This window comes from Pteropus alecto, unplaced genomic scaffold, assembly GCF_000325575.1.
Source record: "Pteropus alecto unplaced genomic scaffold, ASM32557v1 scaffold5, whole genome shotgun sequence".
NCBI classification, from domain to species: domain Eukaryota; kingdom Metazoa; phylum Chordata; class Mammalia; order Chiroptera; family Pteropodidae; genus Pteropus; species Pteropus alecto.
In genome coordinates this window covers 6701500-6722684 of record NW_006441953.1, presented here as the reverse complement: position 1 = coordinate 6722684, position 21185 = coordinate 6701500, and the positions used below count along the sequence as shown (strand labels likewise).

General features: G+C 35.2%; 1 protein-coding gene across 2 annotated transcripts in view; it reads left to right on the top strand.

Moving 5' to 3' along the window:
- The window catches only part of COL25A1 (collagen type XXV alpha 1 chain), a 404747-nt gene that overhangs the window by 343963 nt on the left and 39599 nt on the right, over nucleotides 1-21185 (top strand). The window contains exons 18-22 of one of the 2 annotated variants that reach the window (XM_006918911.1): nucleotides 1560-1604; nucleotides 14229-14291; nucleotides 17984-18052; nucleotides 18783-18827; nucleotides 19971-20015. In XM_006918911.1, coding sequence (XP_006918973.1) covers nucleotides 1560-1604; nucleotides 14229-14291; nucleotides 17984-18052; nucleotides 18783-18827; nucleotides 19971-20015 — 267 coding nt within the window. The remainder of the gene's footprint in view (nucleotides 1-1559; nucleotides 1605-14228; nucleotides 14292-17983; nucleotides 18053-18782; nucleotides 18828-19970; nucleotides 20016-21185) is intronic. The other variant, XM_015594880.1, reaches the window with a different exon arrangement.

Genomic DNA, 21185 nt, shown 5'->3' with positions numbered 1-21185 from the left:
TATGTTTACTTGTATTGGTTGGTTGTATACTCTACTGCATTTTAGTGTTTGCCAGGGCCTTACATTTTTTTTAAAGCAAAACAGAATTTTCAGTAAAATATGAATACAAGCCATTTTTATTAAATCTTCCTAAATTTATTGATTGAAAGGTGAAAAGGAAAGAAAAAAAGAAAATCAAATGTATATTGTGTCTGCATAAAATTTAATCTATTGGGACAAGTATTCTTCGAATGGAATATCCAATCCTCAATAATTATCCTTTCTTCTCTGGCTTAATCTCATCTTGGTGTTATTGTTCACAGTGCAAACTTTTGTTTATAGTTTCAGACAGAATAGCTTTTCTTTTGCATTCCTGAAGCACCTTTGACCTAAACCGTCAGGAAAGTCATTGTCCTTTCTATGTCTAACCATACAGCTTAAACAGTATATGAGGTCATTTTGCGATAATACCAGAGCAAGTTATGACTCTTCAAAATTTGAAAGTAATAATATTAAAAATGAAATGTCTGGTCGTTTTTAGTAGATTTTCTTTGGAATGAGGTTTGTCAAAGCATTTAGATTAAAAGAAGTGCAGAGCATTTAGGTTAAAAGAAGTACCTCCCTCTACTAGTTTTGTGGTTAGTTTGATGCTTCTATCTCTTTTAGTATAGTTGTCATCCCACTGACTGACCATCATGAAAATATATGACCCTTTTACCTTCAAATGTTATTTCCACAAATAGTCACCTCAGTCCAACACAGGATGGACTTTCATTTTCTCCAGCAATTCCATTATTCTTCTTTAGTGGAATTCAGGAGATTTTCTAAGCAATGTAACCTCTTGTCACTATTCTTTGTACTTAAAATAATGTAGATCATTCTGTGAAAATGAGAAGGTTTATCGTGACTCCAGTGTGCTCACCCAAAATGTACCATTTAATCTCAAACCTGTATTCAGGAACAGCTGCATGGCACCATGAGCCCTAAATTGCTGTGCAGGGTTACCCAGACTCAACAATTGTCAGAAATATGGGCTGGAGTTAAGTATAATATTAACCATGCATTTATCTTTTCATCATTCAGGAATGGAAAAGAAATCTTACTATAGTTTTAAGTGAGCAAGACTTTTAATGTATATTGTTTTGATGTATCCATGTGTTCATACAGCCAACTCTTGATTATCTGAGGTAAGAGAGCACTGAACTAGGAGGCATTATTCAGATACACACATGATTCTCATTTCAGCAAAGAGCTTCAGCCTCCCCAACAAATCATTTACCAGGAAGAAGTAAAACATGGGAGTTCCTTCTCCTTTTACTTCTCTTTTTTGCCTTTCGGTAGAGATGCCAGTGAACAGTGAACTAGCAGGAAAAGGGGAAAATCCTGAAAAATCTGCAAAATGGTCAACCAATCCCTGAATCAAGAGTTGACTGAACTGTATAATCTCACCAAACTTCTTGACACGAGACAGTGTATATATAGATGGCAAGTATTCAGCTAGGAACATTTGCCACGCTTTTCTCTGGAGACTGTGACTAAGTGAATGTTGTTCTATAATGCTGTGTGATTTTCCTATGTAGGGTGAACCAGGGCTTCCTGGGCTTCCTGGACTTCCGGGGATAAAGGTAAATACTGCACAGACAGTCTTGGCTTCATAGAACTATAATTGTAAGAGTCACAAAAATTGGAGGAAAAGAGGGGAAAAAATGAAAACTGAAAGTATAGTGATGTTCTTTAAATACTCACCAGCCATCTCAACCAATTAAATTTTTGAATTACAAATTAAGCACAGGTATTCTAAAGTTTTCCATTGCTAGCTGGACTGTATATTCTGCTATTTAACCTACTGTGCCCCCTTATTTAAATCAACATAAAAGCCGCTTCATTTGAAGTGATAGAAATTCTTCAAGGTCTAGAATGTCTACTTCACATTTAAGTTTTTTTCTTAAGACTATATCAGATTTTGACCAGAATTAGAGTCTTAACATCCCCATAAATCTAACATTGAGGCAGCTGTTTTTATGATTCACCCATTATAATAATCCCTCTAAAATGTTTTCTCTTCCACTTCCTGTCAGTAATTCTCACTGAGAAGTACCAATCATTTTATTAAACTATTTTGACCCATAAACTATTCCCATAAACTTTTTATGTATATCTTGAAATGATTGCTTAAAGCTTAGTTTGAAACATTGCTTTACATGTTTTTAAAACATCTACAGATATTAAGAAATATTTTTTAAATGTTTAAAATTTTTCACATGGCAAGTAAAAAGGCTTAAAAATTGTACCTTAGATGTGGTTACTCTTTTAAAATCACCTTCTTATTTTAAAGTTCTTTCTTAGATTCTAGAATTGTTTGATAGGGTAACATCATACAAGTAGACTTTTCCTTACATTGTTCTCAGCTTACAGAGTTTTGAATTAATTTCTACTAATCATTAGACCATTCCAAAATTAATATTTCTAGTTTCAGTGTGAAGGTTGTATACACTGTTTCATGAAGGTTGTATTTGAAGTGTTACATGAAATTATGTGATTTTGGAGTAAATGTGTTAAATTATTGAGTTTCCAGATACCATCTGGTATCATATATAATATTTTATGAGTATGTTTGGTTTAATTAACAGATATGAAAGCCATGTCTTCCAGGTTGGCACTCAGAAATTTTGGTTCTACTTGTTTGATGGTTCCAGATTAGTGTTATAAAAGTTCAGATATGTGTTTTTAATATATTTTTGGTCTTTGGCTTCCTCAGTGACGAAATATACTCTATGGCAATAGATTTCGAAAGAGCCAAAGTTATTTCCTTATTATTTGATGTTTAGCAAAAATAACTTAAAAATTAATATGTGATTTCATATTGTAGAATAAATTTATGGGAGTTCCTTAGCAATTCCCACACATTTAAAAAAGGGAGGTTTTTCAAAAATAATTGGAAAATCATAGATTTTTAAAACAAGTCGTATTCACCATTAATTATAAAGAACCTAGTAGAGTTATAAATAAGGGGAAGACATTTTAAAGTATGGGCATTTTGGAAAGACTCAGGGGGGTTGCCGGCAGCACTTGCCTTATAGGTTAGCAGGATTGTGCTGCCAGCACCAAGTCACATGGTGGGAACCTCAGTGCTGTGTTGAAATAGTTGTCCCTTCAGAGCATGAGGCACTTTCTTATTGACAACAGGTCAACAAGGTGAAGTCATTGTTATTTTTCCCCTTCTAAAACAAACAAAAAACAATTCCAATTACTACTGTTTGTTATCATTACTTTTTAGTTATTTTATGTCCTCCACCATGAAAAGTATTCCAGGTCATTTCTCTAATCATCTATGGACTAATCTGGATGTTTTGAACTTTTCAAATTGGGAAAGATGTTGGTGATTTGCCACCTCCAGTAATTGTTTTTGTTCCTCGGGTCATAGGCAGTTGCAAGACAAATGTTGTCGAGATCATACAGCTGATATTTTTCTTTATTTTTCTAACATCAGCTAGTGATTATAGTGACAAGAAGCTATCAGTTGACAAAAACCTTTTTATCATTCACTAGAGATACTTTCTTGTGTAATTACCAAGTACCGTTGTGTAACTATCTAGTATTTGATTTAAATCATTGATTCTAATTTTGGATGAATAACCTTTGTCTTCTTGCTGTAGTTCAGAATGTGAGTGATATGCTTTCCTTATAATGTAGTAGGTGCTCAGTATAAATAAGTAATTTTGTAAAGGAGACAATTTAAGAACAATGTAGACTTAAAAGTTTATAATTTTATGTCATAGTGTCATTTACTTCGGGTTTTCTGTAATATATGTCGTTCTATTAGGTTGCTAACCACAGAAGAGTTAACTCTGATTTCATAGTTTGAAAGAGTAATAATATTTAAAAGATGAAACCACTATGTATGGGTTTAGAAAGTGTGGTAGCAAGAACATTAGTCATAACCTCCCTGAACTTGTGTGTTTGTTTATGCTTTGGAAATACTTCCTGTTGCTATTCATCTCCTTCTTATCTGCTGGTGCTACAGAGAGCTTGCAAATGCCATCCGTTATTTCCAAGACATTGAGGAAACCAGCCATGACATACCAGGGAAGCTTTGATTTGCCACCTGTTGCTCTCGGGGAATGGTTGGAAACTTAATGAGCATCCAAATGCCTTCCACACAGCTCTCAGGAAATGAGCAAAGTGCCTAAATACAGACAGCAGACTCATCTATCTATCACCTCAAGGTCCCACTCAGAGAAAAGCGCTAATACCTTAGGCATACGTAATAAAAGTCACTAAGAACAGGCATAACTTAATTTCAAATTACTCTTAAACTTCCTGCACAAGTATTGGAACGTCCTCTCACCATGTGGAAGACATTTGGAATTCCTATTTCATGCATTCATGGTTCATATAGTGTCAAGATGTTCAACTGAGAAAATTAAATTATGCACAATGTACCATGCAGACATTGATCCTTGGAATAAGATTCAAGCTTAGAAAATTATTTTTATAAACAAGTATTCAAATATATTTTTCATGGGCAAAACACTGTAACTAGCTTTTCTGATATCACAGAAAAGGGTAAAATTCAAAACTCCTATTTTTTTAAAAAATTTTTTCACCACTTTGAAAAATTTACATTACTTAGCTCTTTCGTGATTATATGACTCTAGCAATTAAGGAGTAGGGAGCAGTGGTCCACAGCCCTGACCGTAGGACCAAATCACCATTGTGTAGATCCTGGTCCTACGCCTCAGCTATTTCATGATTCTATATCATGACGTTAGGCAGGTTACGTAACCTCTCTCTGCTCTAGTTTTCTTATAAAATGGGAATCATCGTTGTACATAACTCAGAGAGTTGTTTTGAGGATTAAATGAATTAATATGTGCGTAGCTCCTAAAATATTGCCAAGCATGTAGTCAATGCTTGTATAAATTTTAGCTATTATTGCTTCTTCCTCTTGGAGCAGCTCAGAATATTGGAAATATTGGTTACATACCCGTTTTATATAGTCTTTCCTCATGTTAGTAATTTTATCTTAACACAAAGCCGTTTATACTCTACAGGTTAATAGTTGTAAATTCTGCAAACTCCTTTTCAGTGCCAGGTGAATACTACCTGGAAGAGCAGTAATATACCCTACTTTCTCTTGAACCATGACACCATAATCGTCCCCTTTTCCTATAACCCAAACGTATTCCAGGAACAAAGGAACACAATGTTCTGCGCATAAGACATGGTACTGTCTAAGTTCTCCTTCCCAGACGCTGTTCACACGAAAAGCAAAAGAAAAACTTGACGTTCACTGAGGAAATTCTGTAGGCCCCAGTCATAGCATTGCTTAGCCTAAGACATTTTTTACAAGTATTGATTTTCGGTCCTTGCTTTTCGCCTTTCAACATAGACCTCGAATTTATCTTATATTCAGAAAGTAAATTGGAAAAAAAAAATTATACAGTAAAATGAATACAGTAGGGAGACATAATACGGTAAAAATTACATCAAATCAGAAAAAAAAATCATTTAAGCAGCAAAGAAACTTTTATAGTATTTCCCCTCAAAGGTTTATATTTTTGCTCTGGCTTCCCCATTAGTGAAAATTTAACATTTGGACCAACAACTTCAGGATTGAGAAGGTATGAGACAGTAACTAACTCTTTATACCTCATTCTATGAAATCATCCTTGACACTAAATCCTATAAAGTCTAACTTTTACAGGTGGCAGGAACATTTACTTTGGCATCCTTAGGATTAAACATAGTGTTCAGTAATCTAACGGAAACTTATCTCCTAAATCTGCTGGAAATGAGGTTTCTTCCTCAGAAATATCAAATCATATTTTAAAAATAGCAGTTTTTGGAAATAGCCTAGAGTATAAAATAAATTCCTGAAAGAAAAAAGAAGAGGAAGAAATGCTGGTTAAAAGAATAAAGTTGTGTTATTGTTACTTATAATTATTTCCTGCTTGCATAAAGCGAGTCTGATCAGTTGAATAATTTGAGTCCAATTAGGAAACCCATACAACCAGAACTCAGAGAATTTTAGCAGCCAGAATGAAACCTCCAATAAATACACCAAATGTGCTTTCACGATGTAATTCTGTAAGGAAAAAAAAAATCAGAAAGGTATGTTTTCTGGGTTTTAAATAAACCTGCTATGGTAGTTCATTTTCATCATAGCCACCAAGATGTTTTAATTTATACTCTAATTTGATCCGTAAGGGAAATAAGTGTTTTTTTGGGACAGACTCACTTTCTCATTCTTTTTTTTTTTTTCCCCTCAATAATTTTACAAATCAATCATTACCAAAACTGGCTGCCTGGAGGTTCTTATTACAACAAATGTTCTTGCTGTAATCCTCAAAAGCAGGTATCATGCTGACTTGAATTCTAATTAGCCTTTAAGCAAGAAGAATATTGTATGGCTAATGCATTCAGTGTCAAGACACATTAATCAAAATTATTGGTGATGCTTTTAGCACCCAGGGAAATCACATATTTTTAAGCCTCGGTGTACTGTTTTGGGGGGCAATAAAAATTGAATCTGCTTGGGAATAATAAATACAATGGAAAATATAACTTGACTTAAGCTGGTATAGGAGAGAGTTTTTTTCAGCAGGTTAAAAAATATCTTTTACTTCTTTAATTGATAATGACTTATAAAAATAAAACAAATGGTAATAAATGAAAACCCAGAGATTTTTCTGTGGGCAAGAACTAATCAGTTAGGACTTTCTGGCTATTCTTCCATTTAACAGATGGTAAGTTCTGGAAGTTTATGGGGAAACACCTGGTGAGCCATTTCTGTATGAATGAAGCTGTCTCTCTCTCTTTTTTTTTTTTTTTACCTTGGCTAATAATCCCATCTCTTTATTCGTCAACTCTTCTCATCTATATGAGACATACTTTATGTAAATTCGACAAAAGAATGTTAGGTAAACTGCCCTGACAGCTGTTTAAAAGATAATTTAAGACCATCTGAAGCACTTTCTTGCTATGTATTAAAGGTGGGTTTGAGGAAAAATCAGTCCAGATTTTATTATGGAATTCTAAGACTTAATAAAGCCTTCGATGGTCATTGTTCGATTTCAGAAAGATCATGTTCATAAGGCAATTCCTAGCTTTCTCAGGTCTTTTTGTAATATAGAATGCCAGGTTTTATTGCCCTCTTGGTTTATAAAGATAGTAGTTGTTTGCATTGTTTGAGTTTTGTTTTGAATTTTTTTTTTTTGCCAGAATACACAGAATTTAAGCTATCTCAATAGGCTGTTTAAATTTTTTAAAAGTAATAGCAAATGAGTTGCGAAAAGTGGCTTCAGTCAAAATCTTATTTTTATGTTATCTTGATTTTATCTCATAGAGTGAACAGATCTCACCTTCTTAAAGCTAAATCTCCTTGACATTTACTCCATTTCTCTGTGTACATATTGCCAATTTATGGAAGAAAGCAAGAGGGGATGGGTAGGGGAGGAGGGGAGAGAGAGACAGAGAGCACTGTAATACTGACACTCTTATGTGTCAAGGAAACTTTTTGGTAAAAAATAACAGAATAATTTTTCAAATATAGTACATATTATTTACTGTGACTTATTTTCATTGTAGCTTCATACTACAAGATTAAAGTTGTGGCTGCCCAAATGGTTAGCTATAATTGGAAAGGTCAATGTGGGACCATTTGGTCCTCCAGAAGTGGTCATGTGGAGATCCACTTTTGACTCCAGCTATAGCTATTCTCCATAGACTTGGTTCTGCATCTTTCTGTGCCCTGGCTGTTTCATATTTTCATTCAAATTAGCAACCTATGTGAGATTTTTCAGATAGGTCCACTTGCTTTGCTGCTGCTGCTGCTACTTCTAGCAGTTTACTACTGGGCCTGCATTATGTTTCATTCCGAATTAATAGCATTTCTGCTGCCCAGTTTAGTTGTCAAAACCACAGCTACTCTATTATTCATCTTTTTTACTAGTTCGACACAAGGAAATGTGTTTCAGTATTGAGTATTCGATATTCAGTATTTTAGTATTGAAACTCAGATAATGAACTCATTGGTGGTGAGCTAATTAATTAATGTTAAAAATAAACAAAGGACGAAACTCATAAAACAACTCAGGAAGAAATCAGATGCAAAATCCAGGACATGACCAGAAAATTAAAAATTTTCTTCATTTTGGAATTTGATGCTGCATTAGTGCGATATTATAGTAACACTAACAGAATTGAGATTTCTACATCTTTGACAACCATTTAGTCACTGGTTAGCATGTGGCTTGGTAGCAGAATACAGTGACAGCTACTGATTGTGTTTTAGCAATTAACATTTTGGATTGTATTAAGGGTTCTGAAAAATAGTGTTGTATATATTTTATCTCTAGGCTTTGGTTAAATCATGGATTTGTGTTTTTTATTTTAAGAGTTAGATATGATATTGTTTATATTTTTCTATGTTTGTCCAAAGGGTAGATCTAGTTGGATGTTTCCAGGACCAGTGAAAACAAAACAAAAATAACAGATTAAACCTGGATTCAATTGTTATGGCCATGGTAGAGGAGTAGAAACTTTTGAGTTGCTTGTTCCTCTCCATTCTTTCTTGCCCCTCTTGTCTTCCTCCATCTTCCTCCTAACTGTCCACCCCTGCATTCCTCCACTATTTTTATTCTTCTCTTCCTTCTTTTTACTTTTCTCTCTCCCTGTAATTAGGCGCTAACTCTGCAAGCAATGGCATTTCAAGGCCTGTCAGATGTTTGTCTTCACTGTTTTAATTCCCATCCACATACAGTCAGCAGCACCAATATGAATAGAATCCCAATTGACTTTGTGACTTGTTCTTAATGATAACAAAAGTAACAACTTAAAATATTACCTCACTTGAGATGGTGAGAGAATAAATAGAGAAATGGAGGAAAATTTAGAATATATGGATGAAACGAAAGAAAAAAAATAAATATATATATATGAGAAACTTGACAGAAAAACAACGTGGCTCTGAAGTAATCAGTATTCTTCTTAACTTAGTCTTATGCTATTTATTGGTACCTTGGTGTTCATGACAGAAGCTTTGCCTTTCCCCCATTGTTCTTAGACATTTTTTAGTTGTCATTGAAAAAAAAAAACAAGCACATCATAAACACAAGATTAATATTATCATATTTTATTCTTTTTATTTTATTTTGCTGTCTGTTTACCTGTGTAGATCCACATTTCCCTGATTATGGTGGCTACCATCTGCCCTTTTCAAAGGATCTCTGCCTTATGTTTCCCATGTTATTCCTAAAATGGCTCATTGAAATTATAATTTGGATTTTCTAATTTAGGTAATTGCCTCGTTAAAAAGATAAAGAAAAAAGCCTCTAGATTTAGTTATTTCTTCATTAAAAGCGATGTAAGAGCTTAATTTCATTACAGTGCCAATTTCCTCTGCTGCATCTCACTCCCACCTGTCTACTCAGACAAATACATGCGAATAATTTCCAATTTCACAATCTCCTATTTCCTATTGATTAAATGAGATTAGATAAGTGAAAACAGCTCTGAGAATTATTTTGCAGTCCAATATAGTTACTTCTCCTGTTTATTGCCATGAAAGCTACATAATCTCATTTTTGTGTAGTCTGCTTTACTCCAAATATGAGTTCCCCCAAGTGTTTTGTGTTTGAATCAGTTCAGCTGCTTTCCCCTACCTTCACTGATCCAGTCTCCTTCCTCTATTCCGGTTAACTGGAATTCTGGCTACAGTAGAATAACTGCTTGCTTTTTTTTTTTTTTAATCACATGAAAGTATTTATAGAACCATGGGTTGTCATAGCCTTTCTACTAGACATTTTAGGAGATTTTAGAACCTTTAAACTCTACATCAGTCTTTGTCAAAGAGGCAGGATTTTTTTAAGTTACATGTATTTAGGAAAACTCAGTAAGTATGACCATTTTCTCCTCTCCTTTCCTTACAGGATGAAAACGCATTCACAGTAAACCTGTCACTTCTCTACCTTACACCCTTTTTATTTTGCAATCCTAAATGCTCTAGCAGATGACTATTGTGTCATAAAATGATGATACATTCACTTGAGAAAATATAGGGTTACTTCTTGAAAGAATTGAAGAGGTACTGAGTATAGTGCCATCCAGGTTGTAAAGAAACAAGAAGTCACCTTGTATGTCACTAATTAGTTGGGAAGATATAATACTTCTATTACTGTGACTACTACTAATAATGATAGCTAATAATTTTGAGCCAATATATAAGGACAACAATAATAACAAACATTTATTGTTCACTTACTTTATTCTAAAGACAGCACTAAGATAGTGCTTTGCTTGCATTATCTTATAATAATAAGTCTTAACTAAGCCATCCTTAACAATGCCAGAATCTTTCATAATTTGGCACTTCAAGATTCCAGATTGCAAAGCCCATCTTTAACTCAACTCTGTATCAACAGTTCTCAAACATTTTGGTCTCAAAACCCTCTACATACTTAAAAATTAGGAAAGAAAGTTTTTATGTGGGTCATATCTATTTATATTTCTGTATTAGAAATTAAAACTTGGACATTTTAAAAACCCATTTTGTGTTAATTAAATAACATGTTTTAATTAAATAACATGAAACATAACTGAATCTTCAAAAAAAAACAAGTGACATTGTTTTTTTTTTATTATTATTATTTTTTGCAAATCTCTTTAATGTCTGGCTTAATAGAAAGCAGCTGGAGTGTCTTATCTGCTTCTGAATTTTATCCATTGCAATTTGTTGTTTTGGTTGAAGCATATGAAGAAAAGCCAGCCTTATATAGATATGTAATTGGACAAAGAGAGATTATTTTAATAAAGTCTTTCCATATGATTGTGGATATTCTTCTTTGATATCAACCCAGACTCTACAAAGGGGTATTTTCTTAAATGTTAGGTGGCATGTGGAATCTGAAACCATATCAATGAACTTTCCCTCCTCTGTACAATAAAAAGGGTAAGTGAAAAGACACTTTGAGAACCTCTGGTTTAAGCTTCGGAAGGTAAGAAAGAGCACAATGAGGACCCTGAGCAGACATATTTATGCCTTATTTACTTCACCAATTGTCTTTCAAGCCTGAGACAAAAAAGAGACAAATGGTTATTTGCTCCCCATCCTGCCAAGATATGGAGAGGATGGAGCTAGTGTCACAAAAGTGATCGAGAGTTCTGAAATTAGATGTGCAGCTGTGATCCTAAAGTGGAGTATGCTGTTTTTCCCCTCGAATAAATTAAAATAAATAAATGTATGGATATTGAAGGTGCTTTCTTAGAGTGGTGTAAGGTATAACTAATCATACCCAAAGCCTTTAGAATTAGCCAATATTAACAGTGCTAACTAAGTTCATTGTGACTGTCAAATGCATTGCTAATTTTATGTCTTAAAATTGAACTTTCCCTGGACATCTTGTTGAACTTTCTATATATTTACTCAGGAGAATTTAATATATATTATATGTTTTAAAAAGAAAGGAAAACATTTTTGTCTGGCCACTGAAATCACAAAGCCTTATCTATTTATCTGTGAACTATAAAACTGCATGTTTTATCTTTTTATAAACTAAGCACTAACATGAATAGGAAATACATTTCTGCAACATTTGCTCTTTTTTTCTTTGTTTTATTAGTATGCTTTAATGGTGCTTCTATTTGCTTTACTAAACAGTGAGATCATTTTATTTCTACTTGAAGATATGCAAGAGTCTTGTCTACGTGTAAATTTTCAACCTATTAACTCACATTATATTTCCATGAGAGTAAGTTGTTACCGTGATAGACATTGACTGACATAACTTTTTTCTTGAGGGTAGAGAGGGAATATTGATATATTTATATATGATTTTATTGGGAGAAATATTTTACTTGTAAATAAATGTATTTATGATTTTTTGTTTAAAAGAAGTTAAATTCTTTTATTAGAAGTACAATAGTCATCATTAATTTCTCTGAATATAATTGATTTTCATTTTAGACTATTAAGAGATCCACCCAAAATTATTTGTTCAGATTCTTTTTTCCAATATGTATAAGGGCAGGGGGACAGGTAGAATAGAATTATAGAAATTCTGTAAACGATAAACCTAAAGCATTAGTTCCCATCTACCTTTTTTTTCTTAAACCAGTACCATGAACATCAGAGCTAGAGATAAATTTGTTTGAGTTATACTTCAATATGGTACATTTTGTGGTGATAATGACAGTTTGTTTCCCACCCAATACCCAAGTTTCTATATAGCATATTTTAAAAATTTACTCATTTCAAAAATATTTAATGACATTTTAACATTTCTGATAAAACATCCTCTCAGTATCTTCCTGCTCAATTCCAAGTATCAAAAACAACTGTTGAAATAACACTACCTTAGAAAAAAAATCAGATGTATAAATATTAGCAGCTGCTCTAGAAATAATCCAGTGGGGGCTGATAAAAAATAAAAAAAAGAAATAAAAGAAATATGGGAACAGAGCCATCATGTTTTTTGCTTTAAAATTTCATTATAGATTTCAGGAAGTTAGACACTTACATTTGAGCTCACATTTTTAAAAAGAAAACAAAACTCTTTGGATAGTCAAGTAAATGCGAACACCGGTCTCAGGTGTTCCCTGACACCAAATACATGGTGTCTTTTCAAACACCAATTATCCAACTCTGAATCTCTGATGCCAACTGTGTGTCCTACAATTTAATCTTATTGTGACACCAGCTACTCAGAGTTAGTTAGCATCAGACTCCACAGGTTTAAAAGCTCAGTCCCACAAGACTGCCGTCACTTCAGATGTAAATCACAGGTACTGAGTCCTCTGTTTACCTGCACTCTGTCTGATTTGGCTACAAATTCGAGGGTACCACCCACTCCTACTCCCACTCAAGTTTGATAACTTGCTAGAACAACTCATAGTGCTCAGGAAAATGCCATACTTACTATTACAGTTTATTATATAAGATAAAAAATGAACAGCCACATAAAAAGGTAGAGAGGGTGAAGTCAGAAGTGCCTCAAGCACAGGGCCCTCTGTCCTCATGGAATTGGGCTACCCCATCTTGCCAACGCGTGGATGTGTTCTCTAGCTCGCAAGCTCTCCGATCCCCATTGGTTAAGGGTTTTTATGGAGGTCCCATTTTAGGCACAATGGATTAAATTCTTGACCATTGGTGAGTAAACTCGGTCTCCAGCCCCTCTCCCCTCTGAAAATGGAGAGAGTTGGGGAGGGGCTGAAAGTTCCCACCTTCTTATCACAGCCTCCATCCTGAAGCTATCTAGGGGCCCACCTAGAGTCACTTCATTAGAATAAACTCAGCTATGTTTGAAAGGGGCTTGTTAAGAATAGCAAAAGATTCTCCTATTACTCTTATCACACAGGAAATTCCAAGGGTTTTAGGGGCTCTGTGCAAGGAACCAGGAATAAGACCAGATATATTTTTTATTATACTGTAACTGGGTTTACTCCAGGTAGTGGAGAACAGTTATGAAAGTATGGCAAGGAGAGATAGTTTTCCTTTCATGCTGAACATTCCTGAATCCCTTCCCTCACCACATCCGCTGTTCAGGTTTTTATTGCTGCATACCATATTACCCCCGAAACTGGAGTAACTTAAAATCACAAACAATTATTTCACAATTTGGAGGACCAGGAATTTGTGTACATCTCAGCCGGGTGCCTCTGGATCAGTGTCTCCCTGACCTCCGTGGTCAGGGCTGTGGTCTTACCTGAAGACCTACTCTATGAACATTTGCTCCCAAGCTTATACGTGTGGTTATTGGCAGACCTTGGACGTCACCATGTAGATCTGTCCATAGGACTGCTCACAGAATAGCCGCTTGCTTTCTCCATTACTTCCATTATAATCATTAGATATCAGTCATTAAATCCAGCCTATCCTCAAGCAGAGGACATTATACAAGGGCACAAATACCAGGAGATGGGATCATCTATCTTAGAGGCTACCTACCACAGCTGCCCAAACATAATTGGATTTGGTAATGGTAAGATGCACTGGACAACAGATGAGAAAGGAAATTACAGACATTTATCTGGTTGCTTTGCCACTTTTACTTTCTAAATCTCCAAAGCTTTGCTCAAAGTATTTTTATTGACCAAAATCTATTCTGATTAATTTTTTTAGTCAGTAGCTGGATTTCAGCAAGAAAGCTGTATACAATCAAAGGAGTAAAATCTCAGTAGAAGGAAATCAGTGTAACTTTACTTATTTACTATCAAGTGAATAATGATCTCATATGCTTATCTTTTTAAAGGGAGAACCAGGTTTCATTGGTCCTCAAGGGGAGCCAGGCTTACCAGGGTTACCAGGAACAAAAGTGAGTGGAGTCTTTTTCTTTTCCTTTCTTTCTGAATTTGTTTTGTCATGTATTTTCAGTCCATTATGTTGAAAGAAATGTAGGGTAACTTTATTATTTATGTGACCACATATTTTTGCCTCACAGAGAACTAAAGCAGCCTATAACCTACTACTAATACTTCTAATGGAGCTACCATATTAAGTAGAGTAATAGGAAGTTAATTTTAGAAAGCCTTAATCAAGATGACAGTAAGGTAGAATATATTAGTTGTTCCAGTTGTCCCCCAGATTGCTCCTAAATTGATGCGATGCTATTAGCTTCCTGGCCACATGGAAAAGTGGTGGGATTCTAAGGGGGAGAGATAAAACTCATTAATTACTGCTCTTTATCACTGATTTTAGGACATACATGTAAATCAAACATTATTATTATTCCCTCATCACTCCCTAGATTTCAGGGAACACTGATTTCACATAGATTCCTAAGTGCATCATCTCGAAATGATCCATTCTCAATAACTTCTGCAGAAAGATTCTGTAATGAAAACCATGTCAAGATCTTCTACTTGGCAACCCTAGAGAGGGCTCTAAAAGCACAATCTGTCTACCACCATATAAAAGATTATGTTTTATATGTTTTTCCAGCAGTGGATACACTCAGGCCTGGAGTTCTCTTTTTATCTACCCAGTAAGACATAAAAAAGGAACAGCTCTGAGGATGGAACTTTACTCGTGACAGACTCACGAATCAAGGAAGGGGCAAATTTAGATCAAATTGGATTCTTTCATTTTTAAACCATAGCAATCTTTGCCTCAATGTGTGTTGCATTCACCAGAAATAAGCCAGGATGATTTCCAGGAGCTAGAGAAATGTGTTCGTGGTCTGTTCTGACAGAGGGGTCCCCATTCCCGCCGGTGAAGAGAAAATAACTCTAATCCTAGTAAATGGAAACTATGTGTGGCCTAAAGGGGACTGAAACTAGATTGAATTCATGCAAAATTGCTGGTGTTTTTGAGCAATTTCTATTTCACATAATGAGCTGTCAGGCTTATTAACAAAATGTGAGACATGCCTGTTTTAGGTTGAACAGATTCACACAAGAAACACACTTTCTGGACTATACATACAAACATACATACATACATACATACATATGTATATATGTATATATACATACATACACACACAGAGAGAGAGAGCGCGCGCGAGTGCATGAAAGAGAATAATGAGTATTCTCTGTTCATACAAGAGCCGTAGTATTTATTCAGGCTTGCAGCCTCAGAGAAGGACAGCAGCCTCATGGATAGGCACAGACAAGGGAAACCTGGCGGGTGTTGAAGAGAACCAGGCATGAACTGCATCTCTAAATGTTTGCAGCATTTGGCTTGCTAGACAAGGGAAAATAAAAGAAACACAGGCAGTAGAGAGTGTAGCTTATCCCTAAATATCTTTTCTTTAGTTCACTGATTTTAAACTATTCCACGGTTTCAAAAAAAAATCCAAATGTGGAACCACAAAATCAACATTAATTACCGTTCATGAAGAACCCACTCTGACTTTACAGATCAGATACTTTAATAGCAGATACTAGCCTGAACTCCCACTAAAAGTAAAGAATGTACTATACCTGTTTTATATTTTCACAAGATGGGATATGGATAGGAAATTCATTTTATTAACAATACTGTAAAGTTTATTTTCAGCTAAATTACCTATTTAACATGAATTTGGTATCACAATGGAAAAGTCATGATTATTTAAAAATCTCTTCCAGGCAAACAACTAGGTTTTTCCAGTTACGTAGGCAATCTGGATTTGTACCACTCAATTAAAAAAATAAACTAACCTCACATATTTTACCCCCAGCACAGTGAAGAGAAATCATAATGAAGGAAGATATATAACAGCACCTAAAAAATCTGTTTCTGCACTTCTGTAGCTTCAGCATCTATCTCAGTCCTGGAGAGACCTATATTACTCTAAAGAAATGGGGTCTTATTCCCAATAATTTGGAATACTTTGACTAATACTGTTTATCCATTAATTCAAGAACAAAAAATTTTTCCAGACATTTTTCTAGTATTTGAGAATGAAGAGAGAGTAAATGCAGCAAAAACAGCCTCTGTCTACTCTCCTGAAGCTTACCTAGTGTGTGTAAGGGAGGATGGGAGGAGAGAAAGAAGTAAACAAATAAATAATATAATTCCAAAGAGTGATAAGCAACTAATTAGGGATATTATGATTTAAAAAAAAAAATGTTTCTAGGTAAAGAACTATAGACTCCACTCCTACGGTATACTGCAGATAAATGATTTTCAAAAGTTTCTGATTTTCTCTAAAATAAGCTTGTAGTTACTATTTTAGAGTTCGTCTATAAAATATTAAGAGAAACACCAAATGTAGTACTTTTTGAAAAAAAATCCATATATCGACAGAAGCACTTCAGTCTCTGATCTCTGGAATATTCCTTCTGGAGCATCTTTTCCACCTCCTGCATCCAGTCAAGTCTTTTACCTTTCTCCCACCTTCCCCATTTGCCCACTCTCTGCCATTCATGCTGAGAAACTTACTGAGTCTTCCTTCATCTTTGGCCTACTCTATCCCACCTCCCCTGTAAAACCACAAAGGCTCCCCAGAGTGAGAATGACACAAATAAAGATCTTGGAATTTAAAGCCTACATCACCCTTTTAAAAACTTTGTGACTTTCGGAGAGTTACTTAAGCTCTCTGAGCTTCAGGTTCTTCATCTGTAGACTTTAAATACTAACACCTTTCTCATCTGTTCTGAGGATTAAATAGGATAATGCATGTAAAGTGTTTGGGGCAGTTCTTGCACTCATTAATAGCACAATCATAAACAGCAAAATTTATAAAATACTCCCTATTCATCCTTCAGGACATGGCTCATGTCTCAGCTTCAGGAAGCCAGTCTGGACCACTGAAAATTTAATGGAGGTTTTTCTTCTCTCATATTTGGCCTTACATTACATTCTTAACTATTTTGTTCATGTGGATCTTGTCTAACCTAGATCACTAGCTTCTTTGGGTCAGTGACCATGTTATAGTTCACAGAGCAGTGACTAGAGCAAAAAACTATAACACCTATGTGTCTTTTACTATGCTGAGCACTTTACATTTATAAGTTATAAGATCGGTACTACAATTTTCTACATTTTACAAAGGAAACTGAGGCTTTTGGAACTTAATTAGCTTGCCCCAAAACACGGAACTGGTAAATAACAGAGCCAGGGTTAAGACCCAGGATGTGAGATTACAAAACCTGGCCATTACAAAGTGACAAATTAAAGTCATTACAAAGCCTTAACCACTTTGCCATGCTTCTTCCTGGTAGTACTTTGAAAGTGGCTACAGAATGCAAACTATGTCTGTTTCTGTTCTGAGGTACCTTGATGGCCTTTATCAAGACCCTTTAAAGGTCTTTCTGTTTATCAACATAGGTACCTGACAAGCATTTACCAATCCATTTCCTTATCTATCAAATGGGAATGATAATACAATTGATTGAACAATTGTTTTATTAACTGAGATAATTCATGTTGAGAGTAATACAGTGCTGGGTACATGACAAATAGTGATAATTTTCAGCTTTTTAAAAATTTTATTTTATTCAACTTAATAATCAGCCGGGACCAGCTGAGATGGGGGTGGGGAGGGGTGTTGCCATTTACCTGTTTTGCAATTCGTGACAGGGTGAACGAGGGGAGGCAGGGCCTCCTGGAAGAGGTGAGCGAGGGGAGCCTGGAACCCCTGGACTGAAGGTCAGTTATTGTTACATTGAAAAATACCATCCTTTGTTTTCAAAATGTGTGCCATTTGCTTTAGAAATGAAACTAAAATTTAAAATTTCTTCTACAGGTATTAATACAGCCAAAATCACAAATAATGTATTGTAATGCACACCAATTGGTTCTTTTCAGAAAAGATTTTATAATTCAACTTTTCCAGTTTACCCTTTTTCAATGAACAAATTTGATAACGCATTTCAGCGTAAAGGGGGAGGTACTGTCACTATTACTCAATGAGTATTAAAGCTTACTGAGAAAATGTTGATGTGTGTTGTGTTAGTTTCGATGGTAACTAGATGGTAACACTTTGAAAATATTAGCGCCAAGGATTTATTTGACTATCCAATCTTTATTCTTCTAAACTTGCTGCAAACTAATATGGTAACACTTTATTTTAATAACCCATACCAGAGATACAGGAAATGATTTACTCTTTGATGAAAAGGAGATTTATACACACTTTGAGACTAATGAGAATTATTCGCAGAGCTCTTCTTATCCACTGGTGGAAGGGCAGTTTCAGTTATAGCGATGATGATACTTTTGTTTAGTGTTTTAATAGCCAGCATTAAATAGAGCCATTTATTGTGGCAGTTAAAATAAAGTGTTCCCATTTTTCTTCACTGAGTCGCTGTTAATTTCTTTTTTCTGTTCTTATCTCCTCTGTCTTTTTCTTTTTCATTTTCATATTCTCCTATATTAGGGAAAACAAGGTGAATCAGGATCTAGGGGCCCAAAGGGGTCAAAGGTCAGTAACCGGGTAATCATTTTAATGTAACACGAGGCCTTCAAGAACTATGCTTTATTCCTGTTGCACAGTGAATCATATTTTAGATGAAACTCTTTCACACACTGCGATTGCAATAATTTCACCCTTATGATGATATCTCAAAACAATTGATTTGTTTCATCTTGTTTTTCATAGAAAATTTAATTATTATGGTCAATGTTATTAGCGTAATACAGCTAGATAAAAATTATAATCCCCTTTCTTGCTTATCTTCATTGGTCTTTACCCAGTTTATAGGAGTATGTAAAAAGACATACCAAAATGCTTTCAATTCCATTTAGGAAAAGGCCTCTCTACATTTAAGGCCGTTTTTAAAGAACCCTCAAATCTAGACAGGTTCAAATCTCTAACGTTTCTGTTTAGATTTCTGAGAATTTTGAGTGTTCTCAGATTGATGTATGTGCAGTTTGGATCCTGGTATCTTTCCAGGTGGGGTAATAACACCATAAACGGAACTTTAGAGATTTCCCATATTGCATTGGGGAAAGAAAGAGAGCTGGGTTTGCCCTGCCCGGACCTTCAGCCCTGCCCCTGTCTCAGCTAGCTGCTGTCCACTTCAGCACCTACTAAAAGTTAAAATGCCTGTACCTACAGAAAAAAAACTTTTCCTTAGATCCCCATCATCACAGGGAGGCCTAGCTGGTGACCTTTCCCTCCTGATTTTCCCTAGAATAAGCTCTCCATTTCTTCCTTGTCTCAGTTATTTACACTTCTCAGAGGACAGACATTTGAAGTGGTTGGCTCTTTTTCCCTTTGCCCCAAATCTTTCCATTAAAGTCAAGAACATGGCTCAATCTAAGAGGTAAAAATGTACTTTGGGTGTCATGGAAACCACTTGCTTTGCTTTTGAAGATCCCTAGTGAGAGAGCTAACATATATATTGTTGTTCCCACGTACTCTAGTATCTGAAAGGGGAATTTTAGTTCACTTCAAGGTGCATCTTAAAAAAGCATTTGCCATGTCAGTGGTTATTGTTCTTCTAGTTGTTATTTTCCACTTCTGAAGTTTGTATTAAAGGTGCTGCTGTGATATTAAACACATCCTTAGATCTGAGACTGTCCTAACTACTAATTAGGTGTTTTCTCTTTTCACTGGGGAAAGGGTGACCGTGGAGACAAAGGAGACTCTGGAACGCTGGGACCAAGGGTGAGTGTGTCTCTCATCTAAGCTTTTGTTCCCCTCCAAGCCCAAATTTAAAGTATGTTTCTGTGTGTCTTTTCACAAGGCACCTGGACTAATAATGTCCAATAATAGCACTGGAGGTAGACTGCTGTAATTATTCCTGCTACTCCCTTCTTTCCTGTTATTTTTAATTTTAGTCGTCAGAAGAAATGAGTGTGTAGATTCTAACACATAAAATAAGCTCATGAGAGGAAGGTCTAAGGACCTCTCCATCTCCTTTTCCTCTGCTAAATGAGCAGTAGGAAGCCCATAGCCATCCAGCTTGTAGAATTTTCCATTTTCAATTAACCCAATTATAAAGAAAACAATAACGTATCTTTTTAGAGCCTTTTTTAAACACAGGCAGGGAATTAGGACATGACTAATGGAAATTCAGTGGCAGAGCTAGTAAGTAGGGTAGAAGTCTTGAGAATATATGTATTTTCCTTCACATTCCCTATTTGGTTTTATTTTAATGGAATTCTATTCCTGTTGGGAAAACCAAACATTTCCTAAGAATAATGTTCTATTTCCCTAAAGAATGAAGAAGCAATCCGTGAGATGTAGATGACTAGAAAAGGTTAGGGGTTGATTTAATAAATCTGGATAAAGTCAATAAATGTTTGCAAGTCAAATCAGATTAGCCTTCATTTTCTAATTTTCAAAAACAGTTTCATATATGAAAAGATGCTCAACATCGCTAACTATTAGGGAAATGCAAATCAAAACCACAATGAGATAACATCTAATACCTGTTAGAATAGCTATAATCAACAGAACAAGTAAAAACAAATATTGGAGAATAGCTAGAATAGCTATAATCTGTTAGAATAGCTATAATCAACAGGACAAGTGATAACAAATGTTGGAGAAGATGTGGAGAAAAAGGAACCCTCATACACTGCTGGTGGGACTGCAAATTGGTACAGCCACTACGGAAAACAGTATGGAGGTGCCTCAAAAAACTAAGAATCGATCTACCATATGATCCAGCAATCCCTCTATTGGGTATTTACCCCCAAAGACTTGAAAACCCATATCCGAAAAGATATTTGCACACCAATGTTCATAGTAGCACTATTCACAGTGGCCAGGACATGGAAGCAACCAAAGTGTCCTACAATAGATGATTGGCTAAAGAAGCTGTGGTACATA